Source organism: Octopus sinensis, linkage group LG3, assembly GCF_006345805.1.
Source record: "Octopus sinensis linkage group LG3, ASM634580v1, whole genome shotgun sequence".
Taxonomy (NCBI): Eukaryota; Metazoa; Mollusca; class Cephalopoda; order Octopoda; family Octopodidae; genus Octopus; species Octopus sinensis.
In genome coordinates this window covers 89,903,379-89,921,679 of record NC_042999.1, presented here as the reverse complement: position 1 = coordinate 89,921,679, position 18,301 = coordinate 89,903,379, and the positions used below count along the sequence as shown (strand labels likewise).

The window sequence follows — 18,301 nt, the reverse complement described above, 5'->3', positions numbered from 1 at the left end:
TTTTACTTGTTTGTCATTTGACTGTGGCCATGCTGGAGCACCGCCTTTAGTCGAGCAAATCGACCCCAGGACTTATTCTTTGTAGGCCTAGTACTTATTATATCTTATTATTTCTTCTTATGTATAGTTGTACGAACAAAAGTACAAGGAATTCTTTATATATTTCTAGGAAATTGTCCGAAAAAGTCTTGTCCCAGAAATGGTTTTGTGGCAAAGGACTGTGAATGTTACTGCGCAGACTCAAAGAAGTCTATACGAAAATGTTCAGGTATGTGCTTTACAAGTAATGAGTTATTATTTGGTAGAATCGCTAGTGTTAGGAACAATGCCTTGTGGTATTTCATCTGGCTTTTTACCGTTTGAGTTCAAACCCAGCTGAAGTCAGCTTTGCCTTTCATTTCTCTTAGGTAGATAAAGTACCAGTGAAGTACTTTTTCTGACTCTTGACGTTCTGGTTTCACATCCTACCAAGTTCAGCTTTGTTTTTATGCTTCTTTAGGTTCTTTGCAGTTCCTACTAATGTAGTTTTCTTTGACAGTTCTGTTCAAATTTCAATTCTAGTCTTCAACTATAATTTAGTTTTCTTTATCACTGTATCATGTGTATCTGTTATCAATGGTGCAGTTTCAACTTTTGTCATATTCCACTCTTGTGACTTGTCTTTCCACATCTTGGTATATCTTGATATTTCTTATTCTTTCATATACATTCTGTTCTCATCGGAGATGCTTTATACATTATTGTGTAGTGTTTTATTGCTTTGTTGATGATAATATTTGGCATTTTCTTAATCACTTACGTTGAATGCTGGGATCCCACAGCATTTTAAATTCTTATTTTCTTACATTGTATTATGCTGATAATCGTGCCACCTATTTGCCTTGTCTAAATTATATTTTTACATAACGTAGGTATATCATTAGAATGCCATATATTACAGATTTGGCCTTGAAAGAGACTCTCATATAAATGTGTAGTGCTAAGATCAGAGACATATATTGTTAGCAGACTGGGATCATCTGGCAGGGATATTTGGCTTGCATACGGCGGGCAGAAGTCTGTCACAGAGGAAGTACATGTACGCAGGAATGTGATCCAGCAGTTTCAGTGCCTATGTCAAACGAGTCTTTTGGTAACGATATGTCTGTGCTTTCAGCGCCGTACGTCTATATGAGAGAATCTCTCAAGGCGAATACCGCAGTATACGACGTTCTAATAATACAACTATGTTAAGTAGGATATAAGGGTTGCCATTCGGTATTAATACTGCTTCCGTCGTTAATATTATATTTTTACATACTTTCAAATGAACGATATGTACAATATATTATTGTGCAACCTTTTGTATTCCCTTTGTACATGTTTACTATATCCACTCATTACATGCTTAATGGTTTCACTTTTTTGATCGCAAAGTTTACATATGAACAATTCAATATTAATGACAAAATTTGTACTGCAAGATTAACCCTTCTTGTATCTTTTCTTGTACTGCAAGATTAACCCTTCAGTTCCAACTTTTAGATCTGATTTTTACAACCAGTCTCATGCCCCTTATCTAGTCACACTATTACCCACATCTCTCATTAACTGTCTGCACACTACGTCTCCATTGTGATATGTCTGCTTTTCCTGTCTTCTAATCCTCTTACATTCAGCCTTATCAGTGTAATTTTATCAAATCAGAGACTTTTACACAGCCCAAATAATTCACCCAGCCTCCCTGTCCACTAATCCTGAAAGGTTGTGTGAGTAGAGCCCTCAGACATCTCCTCAATAGGGTCCTATCAGAAGCAGCAGTCATTAGACTTTGTGGATGGATTCCCAAACATATTCGACTGCGACTATAAATATTCTGCAATTATCTCATTCTTGGTCTTCCCGTTGGTCTTCTATTGCTTAGCTCAGCTTGAAGAGTCTGTGTTGTGATTCTTTTTCTGTATCATTCTAATCATGTCATAGTACTGGAGCTCTGATTCGTCAATGCAGATTAACTACATATCATTCTAGATTATTTTCTTACCTCTACGTTTCCAGTAACTAATCACATCTTTTCCTCCATTTTCCCTGAATACATAAAGCCTATTAACAAACTTTTAAGGTGGAATGCTCCATTGTCATGAGTTTCTACAACTGTCAAACTTCAGGAATTCTCCCCTATTCCAGTTGAATATTCCTGCTTCATATCTCATTCCATATATTTGTTAATATCATGTTTCTTCTGGTTAATTTTTTTAACCTTGTCCCCCCCCCCCATATCCTTCATTACTTCACCATCGTATTACACTATCACATATACAGACATCTTATTTTCTCTTAAGTTATACTACACTTTATCCCAAATTCTATTCCTATGTCTTTGCTAAATAAATGGACAGTTTTAATTAAATTACCTAGTTTTTTCACTCTAACCAGACTGGTTAATATTGTCTATGAGAAACAAATTTATGTTGATTCTAAATTGTTTCAATTCCAGTTCATATCCAACCCCTGACAGCAATGTCACTGCTATCATGTACAATATATATACAATACCAATGATGTACTATCATGTTAGCAGATCCTCCTTATTTGAATGCCTCCAGGTCTCTCTTCTTATGTTATCAGTTCAGTCTCATGTGCATACACCTGAAGAATAATGTTATTGGCTAAACTAAATAGTTTCATGCAATCCACTATCCAAGAATAAGAGAGTGGGGTGTTGACTTTATGCTGGGGGTCAAAGGGTTAAATTATGAGAGAAGTGGGCTCTTGTAGTAGAATTGTCTGGTTACTCATGTTTAGTAGGGAGGATGAGGATGATCAGTAGGAGCTGCAGAGAGATATTAGGGATGAACAATCCAGGTGGCTCTGTACAATGAAATTTGTTTGTTTTTGGTTGTATAACAAGTTTTGTTACGATTGATTATTACAGATACAAGTGGTGATGGAGGTGTAACTGAACCTACAGAAGAAAAGAGTAAGTCAATTCTTTAATGTTGAAATAACTACTGATATTAACTGAATTTTATCTAAGCTTCTGAGGCACTAAGTAGCTAAGAATAACTTTACTCAAGAACTAGTGCATAGCAATGTTGCTCATTGGAAGATTCATGTTTAATACTGCAAGTGTAATGAAATAATTTTCAACAATATAAATATTTGTTGTTTACATCTGTTAACTCCAAGAGAGTCACATCTCTTTACTCATTTGCCAAAGTCACATTGTGATGATAGACAGGCATCTTATCAGCTGAAGAAGCTGTATATAAAGGAAAATGTCTCAGCATAAATAATTTTTTTTTCATTTTGATTACAGTTTGTAGAGACAACCATAGGTCATGTGCGGTATGGGCTCAGATGAACGAGTGTAAACTGAATCCTGTATACATGTTAACTAACTGTAAAAAATCCTGTGATAAATGCAAAGGTGGAAAAAATGAAACGGTCGAAGGTAAAGTAAAATAATTTTTCAGTCTGTTTGATTAAGCCTAGTGAATTGAAAATATCATCACTCACACCCCACTCATCCAATAACAACAACAACAACAACGATAATAATAATATTAATCTTTTCTAATATATGCACAAGGCTTCAAATTTTGGAGGTGGGCTAGTTGATTTCACCAACCCCAGTACTTGACTGGTGCTTATTATATTGATCTTGAAAGGAAGAAAGGCAAACATGACCTTGGTGAAATCCTTCTAATAATAATAATGGAAATAATACAGAAATAATAATGCTTTTTGAAGAACAAGTGAGATTTGGAAAGAGAGATATAGAAAGTGAGATCATCATCATTTAATGTCCATGTTCCATGCTAGCATGGGTTGGATTGGTTAACACGGTCTAATGAATCCAAGGAAATGATAATACAGAAAACATAACTGGTATTTATAAGTGGATTGTTGTTGTTATGTAAGCTGGTTGAGTGATACGTAATACCATCCACTCACTTTTTCAACATTATGATAGAAAAATTAAATGTGAAGAAATATGCCTTAGAATACAAAATATGAGCCATATAGTTAGTATAAGCAGAACTGTGGGTGTGAGAGAGGAATAACCTATCCCTTTACTCATTCAGGCAGATGTACATGCATTCATATACACTTGCACCAGCATACATATATTCACAGTAATATACCTGCCAGCTTGAATATTGACTATTCCAAGGTCTGCAACACCTGGAGCAATATTGGCCAAACATGAAATGTCTTGCACAAATACACTGTTGATGCCATATAACAATAGATTAAGTACATCTGAAAACATGCAGTATTTTATTGACTAGCATATTGCACTTAGATAATTTATTATTACATATGCAAACATTTGCAAATATAGCCATACACACATTGTAATCTTATATGGATGTAGCTGAGTACATGTGTTCGGTGACATCAGAAGGCAGCTGGTTGCTATGTAATTTGATTGTGTGTATGTATATGGTTATGTTAATGTACAGGTGTTTGTGGACATCTACACATATTTGTGTGGTTACGGATATGTGTGTGCAAGTGTGTATATGAATGTGATGGCTGACTTGCTTTGGAATACATTATGAACTAGCTTAAAAGCCACACTCTGTGAGCACACTTTTAGGCTAGTTCCTGAGGAGGGCTAATTGGGCCTGTGGCCCAAAACTAAAGAGAGCAATAGTAATAAAGTATTTATTGGTACCCTACCAATACAGTATTTCTTTAAAGTCAGTTTAAATGAAAAACTTGTAGCTTCACAAATTCTTGGAGTTCTTTTAAAATTGGAATTGATGATATTTGTGTGTGTGTGTGTGTATTGTGATTTTGTGTCTGTGTTTGTCCCCTACCACTGCTTGATAACTGGTATTGCTGTGTTTACATTCATGTAACTTAGCAGTTCAGTAAAAGAGTCCAATAAAAAAGTACCAGGCATAAAAAAGCAAGAGCTGGTATCGATTTGTTCAATTAAAATAATAAAAGAACCACTAAATTCGTTAGTAAAACATTAAGTTAAGGGAGGTAACTCTTGAACCTCTCACACTAACTTTACCTGCTAAAAATAGCAACCCAAATGCTTTTCAATCAGAACCCAATGCTGGATGTTCAAGAACCAAATGAAGGGCGGATTTTAAATCTTGGGATCATTTTGATTCTCAAAAGGTATAATATGTAGAGCAAATGTAGACTGAGGTACAGGGGTCTCAGGCAGACAGAATTTCACTTTTATTAATATAGATAAACAGAATCCATTGTCTGCCAAAACTAAAATACTTTGACCCAGATACTATATAGCTGTCAACGGTGATTATCATTGCACTTTCGCATGCTGATGTATGCCACTGAATGTTTTTGATTTTATTATTATTGTTGTGATGGATGTTGTTCTTGTTACTGATGTTACATTATCTCTGAGGCATTTTATTCTCCTCTTTTCCTTTCTACTGTGTATATATGTGTGCCGATGTGAGTGTGTGCATGGATCTATCTGGATGTACATGAGGTTGAGCATGGCCTCAGATCCTTCCTATATTTACTTTACCATTCCTTTTCCCCACAGTCACAACTCATACTCCAACACACTTGATTCTTTGAAACCAACTATCTGACACCTAATTTGTACACTGGGATCATGCTTATTTCTCAACATTGCATTTTTGTTGATAATGCAAAAGTAGCGAGTGGATGATATTATGCAATAGAGCCAACTGGCTTATGTAATAATGACAATCCACTTAATGAAACCTGTGTAGCTTCAGATCTAAGTGAAAATATTATTCAAAAGGGTGAGGCCAAAAATAAAGAGATATTGTATTGTTCATGATACTCCCTATTTTCTTTGAGATTTTGAATGCAATAGGTTATTAGTTAGCAGGGTTAGAGAGGTTGTGTTTGTAAGGGGATGGGACACATCATTATGTTTTCCTTAGTTTGTGACATCCATACAAATGGAAAAAGTCTGAAGTATCTTGAGTGCTGTGTTTGCTTTGAGTGTGTGATGGAGGATAGTTGGAATATAGGAAGAAAATGCAAGAGTTTTGTTGCTCTTTCTATTTTGTGTGCATGCATGCATGAGCGTATGTGTGAATGTAGACCATAGAAAGGGAGACTAAACAAGTAGTAATTGTGTAAATTTTTAGCAGTAGAAGCACAGCCATCTTGAATAGAGAATGGGAAGTAAAGAGGATTCTGCAGAGTTAGGTGAGACTCTTTTGGCAAGAGATCAGAAGACTCTGTTATAATTTAGTGTTTGCAGGGAATGTGATTTATGAAGACATTTTTTGCTTTGCTGAAAGTTGTTTCACATGCATGTCAGAATATGTGAGCTCCTCCCCATTGGGAATGGTTGGTGACACACACATAGTGTTGTAAACAGTATTTGTTATTTTTATTGCTCTGAATGAACCACTTGAGTTTTGAAATTTGAAAGTCTTTGGTCATGTGACAGATGTGGAAACCCCACCTATGGAGATTAGCATCAGTCAACCACTTGACTGTCTTCAATAGGTGAGACGTAAAACAGCTTTACTGCCAAAGATAATCAGCATAACTTTGACAATTTTGCAGATTTGAAATATGAGAATTTGTGGGGCAGGGCTTTATAAGCTGTACTTCCTTGATTAGACAGAAATCAGACTATCAGATGGATATGCAGGGATTGTGGAAAGAGTTTGTTGTTTATATAAGGTGTTGAAGTAATACCTTGATCAGGGTATGTATATTTAAATGAGGATATTAATGGAGGAGGCAGTTCAAAAAAGTGATTCAGCTTGTAACAGCAGTGTGTATGTGGCTCAGAAGGAAGAGTTAAGTAAAAGTAGTTGTATGTATTAAAATCACTAAGGTTAATGATTTTAAAAAGAGGCAAATTGAAACAAATGTCTACAAAACAGAATGATAAATAGTCACAGTTGCTGGTAGTTGGTTGTTTGATGAACAGAAGAGACAGAATATGACTTTAGAAGATTGAGGAGCAAAGAGATTTTTAATCAAATTAGCTGGTAATCCAGTTGCTAATATCCAGCTTGAAGGGAGGTAAATAGAGAGAAAGGATTCTATATAATTAAAACCATGGCTTTCCAGAGTGAAGTTGAAATACTGAATGTAGTCTGGCCAGGAAAGAAATAGAGAATGAAAGATTAGTTTCTCAGAAAGGAATATTTGAAAATACATTATGCGGGGGAGGGTCAATTCTGGGTTAAAGCACACAAGTGAAGAATTTTTCAACAATAAGATGGATTATTTTTTCAAGCTAAACAAGGAAGCCCTAACTTGAACTCAAATCTCATATAGGTAAAAATTACTAAAGGCCATGTATTTTACTTCAAATAAAATCGCTAGGTCCTATTTGATTTAATATTCCTAAGTTGTCCTTTACAGAAGCAATGACTTTACTATCTTGGTTTTCAATGTTCTTCACTCTATAATGCTTAATGTTAATCTTGATGATTTTAATACAACACTTTAATGGGAATTGAAGGACAAAATTAAAATTTTGGACAAACTCTATGAATTCCTCACATTCAAACATAGTTATTGCAGCTATAAGCAATTATATCTGATAGTTGCTGCAATTATCTTGTCCTGCTTTTAGACTTGCCAGTAATTTTTTTCTGCTTATTTGATAATTCAGATGTGATAGAATTATCATTCCTAATTATAATAATGATAATTAAATTAAAGGATACAATAAGTATTATAAAAAGAAACAGGAGTCTTGTTAACTCAGTTTTATCTCTTCCTATATATTAAATTTGGGACAGTTTTGTGGTACAAGTATTGTAGAATAGTTTAAAGCTATTGATTTCTCATTATGTCTGTTGATGTAAGAATGTCTCATCATTGCATATCCATTTCTTTCTAAACCAAACTGCTCATGGTTTCAAAAAAAAAAAGAAAAGAAAAGTGAAAATAAAAAAAAATCCATTAACTGTGAATAAAATCAAAGTATCACATTTGAACAAACTACTAATAAAGGACAAAAATATTCAAATATTTTCAATACAAATTTATCTTTACTGCAACAGCACATTGGTTCATTTTTATTCCTTCTAAACTATTTTCCTATTTCTATTTCAGATTGTAAAGATAATAACACAGACTGTAAATATTGGGCAGGACTTGGAGAATGCAGTAAAAACCCTGTGTATATGTTAGTACACTGTAAATTATCCTGTAAGCAGTGCAATGGTACAGAAGGTAAGAGTAAAGCAATAATTTAGTTTGTGTTGACTTCACAAGTAACAAAGGTTTAATATAACAGCATGCTGGTTTTTAGGATGGAGAAGTCACCAGTTCATATTGTTGTTGTTTGACAGAATAGACCTATGACCAAAAGTGTTCCTTCTATGACTGGCCAATTATTTCATTGGTTTTTGCATAAAAAATGATGGGGATGTATATTATGTGTAACCTCCACTTTTCCATGCTTGCAGTTGAGACAGTTTCTGCAGCTTGATGCCCTTCCTGTCACCAATCCTCACTTGTTTCCAAACAAGGTAGTATTTCTCCATTGCCAGACATGTTTTCATCAAAGACTAGAAAAGAACAACATGGCTTGCATGAAGATTATGTTCATTTAATCATCAATGATGCCAAAACAAGGTACATATATACACACACAATGGGATTCTTTTAGTTTCTGTCTACCAGAACCACTCTCAAGACATTAATAAGCCTTGGACTATAGTAGAAGTTGCCCAAGGTGCCATACAACAGAACTGTACACAAGACCACATGGTTGGCAAGCAAGCTTTTTAACCATACAGCTATGCCTAAGTGGTCAATATATATTATCCAATTTATTTATTGCATATACAGTATTCGATTTAACTTTTCAATATTGTAGTGCATTATTTAACCTTTTTGTTACCATATTTCTATTGAAATACATTTATCTTAATTTTGAAAATGATGAATTTAGTAAAATATCAGGGGTAGTCAAAGCACATTGGTATACAAAGGATTAAAGGAGATTTGGCTGTTATTTTTAGTAGATTGAATGTTGTTCTGTAATTCTAGTAAGTTTTTGGAATTCAGTTTTTGTGAGTCTGATGTGGACAATTTAGTTTCTTTTTTTAATGAGTAATTTAAATAATGCTGTTGTTGTTCCACTCCAGGTCAGTCTTAAGTGACCATATCTATGATCAAAAACATTTCAGACATGGGTAGCACAGATTTTTATCTGACATAGTGTATCTAGAATTATCCAGTGTGTCTTGTCCTTTTTAAGACATCATAGTGTGATTTGAGGGTGATTTGGTTGCTGTTTCTAACAAATCGAGTGACTACATACCCTTGTGATCTCATTAATGTTTAAGTTTCTCCCTATGGTCTAGACTCACTCACTTGAGAGATCTTATCCTGTGATTACTGGTACCATGTAAAAAGCTCTCAGCACACTTTGTAAAGTGGTTGGCATAAGGAAGGGCATCCAGCTGTAGAAATCATGTCTTTTGGTTTGACTGTACTTTTCAGACTATCCAATAAATCTCAGCATGAAATAGGGGATGTTAAATGATAATATATAAAAAAACAACCTGCCTTGCAGCTGGTAAGGGGCTCTGTATCTGAAAAGTAATCAGCTGGTAGACAACCAACAACTATCTTGTTACACGTGTTACTAACAACAATATTAAATTATAAACTCCGCAAAAATTTGTATGGAAATTTCAGCATCATTGGTTTTAAATAGTTTCATTATTTCAAAAATATATCTTACATTTATTTATAGTTGAGGAAAAGTGTGACGACAGTAACACTATGTGTCCAGTCTGGGCCAAAGCAGGCCATTGCAAGATTAATGCTGCTTATATGTTGAAGAATTGCAAGAAGTCCTGCTCAGAGTGCACCAGTGGAGGTACAGAGGACAAAAAGGATGATAAAGGTGAGTATATTTTATCAGCCTTTGAACAGCATGCGTATCAATTAAGATATAGTCTCACTCAAGGCTCTTTTAGAAAGATGACATTTAGAGAATACAGGTTGATGAATTTTAGAATAATTTGTTGGTGGATTTAGGGAAAAATGTGGCTATTAATAAATCTAAGTTCAATCTATATTATATCAGTTCACAGATCCCATTATCTAGTATGAAGTTGATGAATTCTAAAACTTAACATAGAAATATATTTACAATATCAGTAGAGTATATATGAAATAGTTTACTTAAAGAAGTCTGCAAAGCATAGGAATCCAATAATGAATGTGTTCATTGAGATGTCAACAAATAAGTCTGTTAATTACACAGGTCAACAAAATTTTTCTGTTATCAGAATGTTTGGACTTAAACTAGGAGCGTTTTGATGCGCAAAATCCAAAAATGACATGCATTTATTACATTTGTGTCAAGATTTCTAGATACAATGGATCCATACATTTTTGTTTTCTGCTTCTTTTTTTTTTTTGCAATGAGACATGGTGTAACATACAAATATACATAGAAACTGGATTTTCTTCAAAACTGAAATGTCTTAAAATTCTACCGAAAATCTTGTGAAAATCTAAAAATTTCTACAAACAAATTACATCATTGTTTATGCCTAATTTACTCTGAATTTGCATTTGGACAATTTTCTTGAGTGCTGAGCCAAGTTCCAGCAATTGGTTACCATACAGTGTTAGAGTGTCCAATGTGTCCTTTCTTTAAGATAGTAAGGGTTATTCAGTTTCATTTCAAGCAAGTTCAGTAAAACTATATATATAGCCTCTCAAGTAAATGAAACAAGAGAAACAGTATCTAGTTTAGAATTTTATTGATCTGATATTGCTCTGGTGGCTACTTGAAAAATCACCAGCTTGTATTTCACTCTGGATGCCTCAGTGGCTATGATTCCAATAGTTCTTTAGTTTTCTGACGATTATTTCTATTGTTTTCATTACCTTTCAATGTTAATACATCTATCTTCTTAAGAATATAAACTCTTTATAATGGCCTGTGTTCTTCAGAGTTGGTTGATTACATCTCCCCTCCCTTAAGCAGGCACTCCTCTTGTCTTTGTCTCGCCAGCTCTCCTCACCTTTGTTGCATCCAGCCATACTGACTCTGCATTGACCACTATGCCCAATCTTTCCTCCCTAGAACAATGGGCCTTTAGGATTTTCTTCCTGATCATATCTTTCTTGTAAACGTTTAAAAAGAAAATGAACATATCAAACTTTTCAGTCTTGAAAGGCCTGAAAAGGTCATGGTCACAGCCTCTTCCTCATAAATGTGTGTGTATATACAGGCATACACACACACCTTGCACCTGGACCTTGCATCCTTTTATTCTACTCTCTCTCCAGGTGGACACATGTTCCTATCCTCCCATCATAGCTTCTTATCCCTATGGTCTACACTAACTCACTTGAGAGATCTTATCCTGTGATTACTGGTACCATGTAAAAAGCTCCCAGAACATTTTGTAAAGTGGTTGGCATTAGGAAAGGCATCCAGCTGTAGAAACCATGTCAAAGCAGACATAGAACCTGGTGGAATCTTCTGGTTTGACTGTACTTTTCAGACTATCCAATAAATCTCAGCATGAAATAGGGGATGTTAAATGATGATATATAAAAAACAACCTGCCTTGCAGCTGGTAAGGGACTCTGTATCTGAAAAGTAATAAGCTGGTAGACAACCAACAACTATCTTGTTACACGTTTTACTAACAACAATATTAAATCATATAAACTCTGCAAAAATTTGTATGGAAATTTCAACATCATTGGTTTCAAATAGTTTCACTTTTTCAAAAATATGTCTTACATATATTTACAGTTGAGGAAAAGTGTAACGACAGTAATGCTATGTGTCCAGTCTGGGCCAAAGCAGGCCATTGCAAGCTTAATGCTGCTTATATGTTGAAGAATTGCAAGAAGTCCTGCTCAGTGTGCACCAGTGGAGGTAAAGCGGATGAAACGGTTGATATAGGTGAGTATATTTCATCAGCCTTTGAACAGCATGAATATTAATTAAGATATAGTCTCACTCAAGGCCCTTATAGAGAATGACCTTTAGAGAATACAGGTTGATGAATTTTAGAATAATTTGTTGGTGGATTTAGGGAAAAATGTGTCTATTAATAAATCTAAATTCAATCTACATTATATCAGTTTACAGATCCCATTATCTAGTGTGAGTTGATGAATTCTAAAACAACATAGAAATATATTTACAATGTCAGTAGAGTATATGTGTAATATTTTATTTAAAGAAGTCTACAAAGCATAGGAATCCAGTAATGAATGTGTTCATTTAGATGTTAACAAATAAGTCTGTTAATTGCACAGGTCAACAAAATTTTTCTGTTATCAGAATTATTGGACTTAAACTAGGAGCATTTTGATGCGCAAAATCCAAAAATGACATGCATTTATTACATTTGTGTCAAGATTTCTAGATACTGGATTCATACAATTTTGTTTTCTGCTTTTTTTATCAATGAAACAGCTTATGAAGAACATGGCATAACATACAAATATACATAGTAACTGGTTTTTCTTCAAAACTGGAATGTCTTAAAATTCTACTGAAAAACTAGTGAAAATCTAAAAATTTCTACAAACAAATTACATCATTGTTTATGCCTAATTTACTCTGAATTTGCATTTGGATTATTTTCTTGAGTGCTGACCAAAATTCAAGCAAAAGGTTGCCATCATATGCAGGTCGTATCTGACTTGATATTTTTGTGTCATTGATTTTATGTTCTCTCTGATCATCACTAGTGTCACCTTGATCTTCAGGTAATTTATCAAACTGGCTGTGGAAACAGTGTGGCTTTATGCTCATATTTTACAGCATGATGTCAGTTATTTCAGCATAGTTGTTTGCTTTCTTGCTGCTCAGAAAGTCATTTACAACTATTACAAATGAATTCCATGATGTTGCTTCAATGCAGATTATTGAATTTACAAAGTTCTCATCATTTAATTTTCTGTTTTGAGGCCCATCAAATACTCCAGCTTTTATCTTTTGCTGCTCAGACCAGGAAATGTGCTGCAGATATGGTGAGAGCAAGGTTCATCTTTATCCAGAGCTATAACAAATTGCTTCATAATGCCAAGTTTAATATGGAGTGGAGGTAGGATGTTTTTTCCTGGTTGAACTAAAGGCTCTTCAACCACATTGAAACACCCTGGGACTATTGTTTGCTATGGCCATTACTTGATCACTCTTTCCCTAGCTCTGCTGTCTCACATACATAAATAGCATCGATATTTGGTGTATCCACTCTGTTGCCCCAGGGTAAAATCGACCATATTAAAGTCCAAGCATATCACTCACTGAAAATTGGTGGGCTTGGGTATATTGAAATCTAGATGTGATGGTAACAAAATGGATTCCATTTTTGGATGCAGCTTATTAAAATAACCTTCAAGTACAGTAAAAATATCCTGACAGTAAAATATTCCTCTGAAATGAGGAATTTACATTATGTACACTGTTTAGATTAGTTGGACTGGTGCCCTCATCTACACTGCTGTTTCCATTATGTTTCAGCTCTTGTATGCTCCAGCCTTCTTCAGGTGTCATATGATTCACCTGAGTAACTCACCTGAGATTGAACTCAGAACCTCTAGCTGACTGCACTGCATTAATCAACATCTTTATATACTAATTCAGATGGAAAAGAAAACATTATAAAACTCAAAACCCATGAGTCCATTTCTCCATTGCACTGTAGACATTTTAAAGTCTCTTCAGGAATATGATTTAACTCCATCTTGTTTCATTCTAAACTGCACAAGAAGCAGTTGACTTTTAAAATCTAATCTTCCTATCGTATACCAGCTTCCTAGCCAATAAGAAATTTCTCTCTCATAATTTTAATACTAGAAACCAGAATTTAGAAATTTTAGACACAGTTGAGGATCATTACGGAATTTACTTCTTTATTTTTCCAGATTGTCTGGATGGAAACACGCACTGTAAAGATTGGGCAGAAAGTGGAGAATGTCACAGGAACCCAGGCTATATGCTAAATAACTGCAAAAAATCCTGTAATAATTGTGGACAGAATAGCCAATCCTATGGTGCTGAACGTAAGTTGCAACTTGAGTTTCTTCAAAGCTGATAAAATAGTATTTTTTAAATTTTATTTACATAGAATATATATATATATATTTGTCAAGAAGTCTTGATACAAATAGAACAAGGTCACTGATTTAACTGAATTAGCCAGCAACTACTTTTTGCTCTATGGAGCCTGCCACCAGTTGATACTGTGTTAGTATTTGAGACCTAACTCTGTTTCATTAAGTTCTTTTATTCTTTTACTTGTTTCAATCACTTGACTGCAGCCATGCTGGAGCATTGCTTTAAAGAGTGTTAGCTGAGTACTTATTGTATTGGGCTCTTTTGCCAAACCGCTAAGTTATGGGGACATAATTACATTGACATTGGTTCTCAAGCAATGATGGTGACAACAGACACATATATATAAATATATATACGAAAGAAGGTTTGAAAATGCAATTTAAAAGATGTTTATTTACTTTACCGGTTTCACTCTTTGGAAAAAGATTGTCAAAAGTAACATGTAGAAGTTTGGTTGCATTAATTATTGGTTGTTGCAAATTGCTACATTACATGTATACAGTCTTTGGTAACAGGGACATGTTAAGGACAAAAAAGTTCAACAAGTTCCTTAAAATATTGGGCACAAAAGATTACTACATAATCGTTCTCAAGGACATGCTTAAGATAGTTTCCAGAAGGAATTGATATTGGTATTTTATCTGTATATTCAAACATGCACAGAATATTGGTTGACACAGAGTACTATAAAAGTATGTTGAGAATATAAAAAAGTTTAACAAGCTCATTGAAATAATGGGCACAAAAGATTACAACAAATATATTATACATCTCAAGATAATTTCCAGGAGGAATTATTAAAGTATACTCTTGTCACCAAAGAATGTATATTTATATGGATTATAGTACTCTGTGTCAACCAATATTCTGTGCATGTTTGAATATACAGATAAAATACCAATATCAATTCCTTCTGGAAACTATCTTAAGCATGTCCTTGAGAACGATTATTTATGTAGTAATCTTTTGTGCCCAATATTTTAAGGAACTTGTTGAACTTTTCTATGTCCTTAACATGTCCCTATTACCAAAGACTGTATATATGTAACGTGGCAATTTGCAACAACCAATAATTAATGCAACCAAACTTCTACATGTTACTTTTGACAATCTTTTTCCAAAGAGTGAAACCGGTAAAGTAAATAAACATCTTTTAAATTGCATTTCAAACCTTCTTTCATATATAATTCCACTCGTGCGGTACCCCACAACTCCACACACACACACACATGACAAGCTTCTTTAAGTTTCTGTCTACAAATCCACTCACAAGGCTTTGATCAGTCCAAGACTATACTAGAAGAAAGACACTTTCCCAAGGTGCCATGCAGTGGGTCTGAAACTGGCACCTTGTGGTTGGGAAGCAAGCTGCTTACCACACAGCCATGCCTGTATTTTTTTTTTCTTTTGCAATAGTACAGTTTATCAGTAAGAAACGTCTGAAAAAATTGCTATTTAAATATCTAAGAATACTATTAATCTAGATTTGGTTCTACTACCATTCTGGATAACTTTATTGCTGCATCCCATTAAAATTACTGAAGATCTTTTTCATGTTATTACTGCACACTAGATATCATCCAAGCCTTGTTTCCAACCAGCTTGTATGAAGAAATTAGTAGGGTACCTTCAGTGACATATGTAAATAGACAGAATTTTAGTGCACTATAGAAAGAGTTTCTAATGACACATCTTTGTTAGAACAAGGACATTAAGATCATACAGTATTTTATATATTAGATTCAGTACTGTCTAAGCTGGTACAGCATTCAATATCCTGTTTATTGAAAGGGACTAACAATTAATTTCATTATTGGTTTTGCTTCATGTCTTATTATAATATTTACTTCTTTCGTTCTAGCTTGTGCAGATGAGAATAGCAAATGTGGAGCTTGGGCCAAGATGGGTGAATGTAAATCAAACCCAGATTATATGCTTTTCTACTGCAAGAAGTCATGTCAAGTTTGTGAGTGAAGCAAATCTGTTGACAGTTAAATAACATTTGCAATTTCAGTATCTTGACATTTCAGTACTTGAAATAAAGATCTTGTTTCATATGAAAGATATTTAAATGTAATGATTTACTTTGAATATAATAATGATTGGAGAATAATGAAATGTAAGAGTAATCTCCAGTTTCTCTTGATTTTTGATAGGACCACAAAGCTTTCAGGAGATAAAAAAGCAATTAGTTCTAACAGGAAAGATGAAAATATAGGTGCACATCCACATGTTATGGTATATTGATTTATATGAAAATTATTTATACAATAAGTTCCTCATAGACTAATGACTTATAAATTAGCAACATGAATGAACAAATGAACTGTTGATTGAGATAAAATTAAAAGGTAGCCGAGAAAAACTGACCAGATTGTGTATAAAATATATTACACTAGATTTATTAACAAACACTTTTTAAGAAGAAATAAACATTTCCAGACTAGATAATTTTACAAAGATGATAGTTAAGTTTCTAGGTCCGCCAGTTAGATCTTGCTTTAGTAAGGATTTCTTTCTGTATTTTTGGATAATTTGGATGAGAAGCCAGTACCTATAAGGAAAATCAAATCAAATAAAATCATGTGTTAGAACAGAACTCACAACAGAACAAAAAACAAAGAAGACAAAATGGTTATATAACATGTTAACTTAAAAATTAGTCCTAATTAATCACAAATAGTTTTTGAAACTGAATTCTTACCAAATTACAAATATCAATGGCTTCAGTATAGCGTTTGGCTTTAAGGTAGTTGAAGGCAAGCTTGTATCCTACAAAAATAGATAAATGTATATATATACAAAAGTAGGCATAGAAATACATGAAGAAAATAGTTAAGAGATATATCTAAAGACTTTATAACCTGATGAAGTTTTAGTGAACAAGATGAATGTTTACTGCAAATGTCTAAATTAGCAAGATATATGCCAACTGAACTCAAGAACATAACATGATGACAGAGGTCTATCAAAGCTCAATCTTCAGTGACTGCTTATGTTGAATAGGAGAGAGCTGATGTCCATGGGAACTCTTATATGCTGATGACCTAATTCTCATATAGTGGACTTAGAGAGGAAATTCAAGGTATAGAAGCTGAACTTAGAATCAACTGGCTTGAGGGTAGAAGTAGAAAGAGCCTAAGGTTTAAGTAGGAAAGAAGACAGGATCCCAGTATCATTGGGGAAATAATCTTGCTTGATATGAAACAAAGTAGGTATAAATACCATATACTGCAGTCAGAGTATGTTATATACACACAAATATAGTGGAATCTAAAATAACTTGTGTGTGTAAAATATACATTAATTAATGGGCACAGATATGCAAATAAAACTATCCTCTATTATGTAAATCACACTGCATAGGGCTGGAATGTTAGATTGATAAGTTGTAGATTGCCAAAGCCAATCTTCCATTCTGAGTTTACAAATGGAAAATGTAATGTTGGCACATCAAGTAAAAGATTCAAATATATACTGAAAGCAACGGTGAAAGACTGCAAAACCGGCCCAAATTTAAGAGAAGACATGTCTGCATGGAAGAAAGTCAGCACCAGAGACTTGAAGGATTTTGAAGCTTTATAACTCCCTCATAGTAGAGGCTCAGAACTCAAACATAACACAACAACCCTGGTACAAAAGAATTTCAGTGTGTGCTATGTGACACAAAAAGGCCTTCTAGATCACAGAAGAATAAATAAATGAGCAATACTCATGTGTCTTCCTTCTCTCACCCTCCACTTATTTTATTTTTCAGTAGCTGTGAGGTCATTGTCAGATAAAGATGACAGCCAAACTATTATTACATACATATACATACATGCATATATATATTAACCATATCTTCTTTCTCCATTTCAATAAACAATTGCTTAAATTTTATAGATAGATTTTTTTTTTATCAATACCATTAAAAATCATAGTTCTGTTCAATCAGGATTGATCTTAAGTGAAACAACAACAGATAAATCCTCTGAACAACTCCAGCATCTTTTAAAAGGTGATGTTTAAAGTAAACTACTCACCTCACAAGTCCAGTTTAATTTCACAATACGTTTTAGTTGATTCCTAGCTTTGGGGACTTGCTTCTGAACCATGTAAGCAGTGGCCATTCCATAGAGAGCACCAACATTATCATTCTGGAAAGAGAAAAGAGAGCCTAATAGAACATAATCATTTTAGTGACACAGTATTTTATTAAATTTTATCCATATTTCTCATAGATGTTATAGTAATATATCAATAAAGCAGGAATTGCTG

The 18,301-nt window shown here is 34.0% G+C and overlaps 1 protein-coding gene and 1 long non-coding RNA gene across 3 annotated transcripts in view; one reads left to right on the top strand and one right to left on the bottom strand.

The window, feature by feature from the left end:
• LOC115209638 (zinc metalloproteinase nas-13) overlaps positions 1-16,061 on the top strand; it is a 55,701-nt gene extending 39,640 nt beyond the window's left edge. Inside the window, exons 9-16 of one of the 2 annotated variants that reach the window (XM_036501142.1) lie at positions 170-268; positions 2,915-2,959; positions 3,299-3,433; positions 8,038-8,157; positions 9,692-9,817; positions 11,846-11,872; positions 13,849-13,986; positions 15,903-16,061. In XM_036501142.1, coding sequence (XP_036357035.1) covers positions 170-268; positions 2,915-2,959; positions 3,299-3,433; positions 8,038-8,157; positions 9,692-9,817; positions 11,846-11,872; positions 13,849-13,986; positions 15,903-16,015 — 803 coding nt within the window. In that variant the 3' untranslated portion in view covers positions 16,016-16,061. Of the gene's footprint in view, positions 1-169; positions 269-2,914; positions 2,960-3,298; positions 3,434-8,037; positions 8,158-9,691; positions 9,845-11,719; positions 11,873-13,848; positions 13,987-15,902 lie in introns of both variants that reach the window. The other variant, XM_029778095.2, reaches the window with a different exon arrangement.
• A 359-nt stretch (positions 16,062-16,420) lies between these two features.
• Positions 16,421-17,583, bottom strand: LOC115209639. Its single transcript, XR_003881328.2, has 2 exons — positions 16,746-17,583; positions 16,421-16,595 (listed from the first exon to the last, which is right to left on the bottom strand). It is a non-coding gene; the product is annotated as an uncharacterized LOC115209639 (long non-coding RNA).
• Positions 17,584-18,301: the final 718 nt, after the last annotated feature.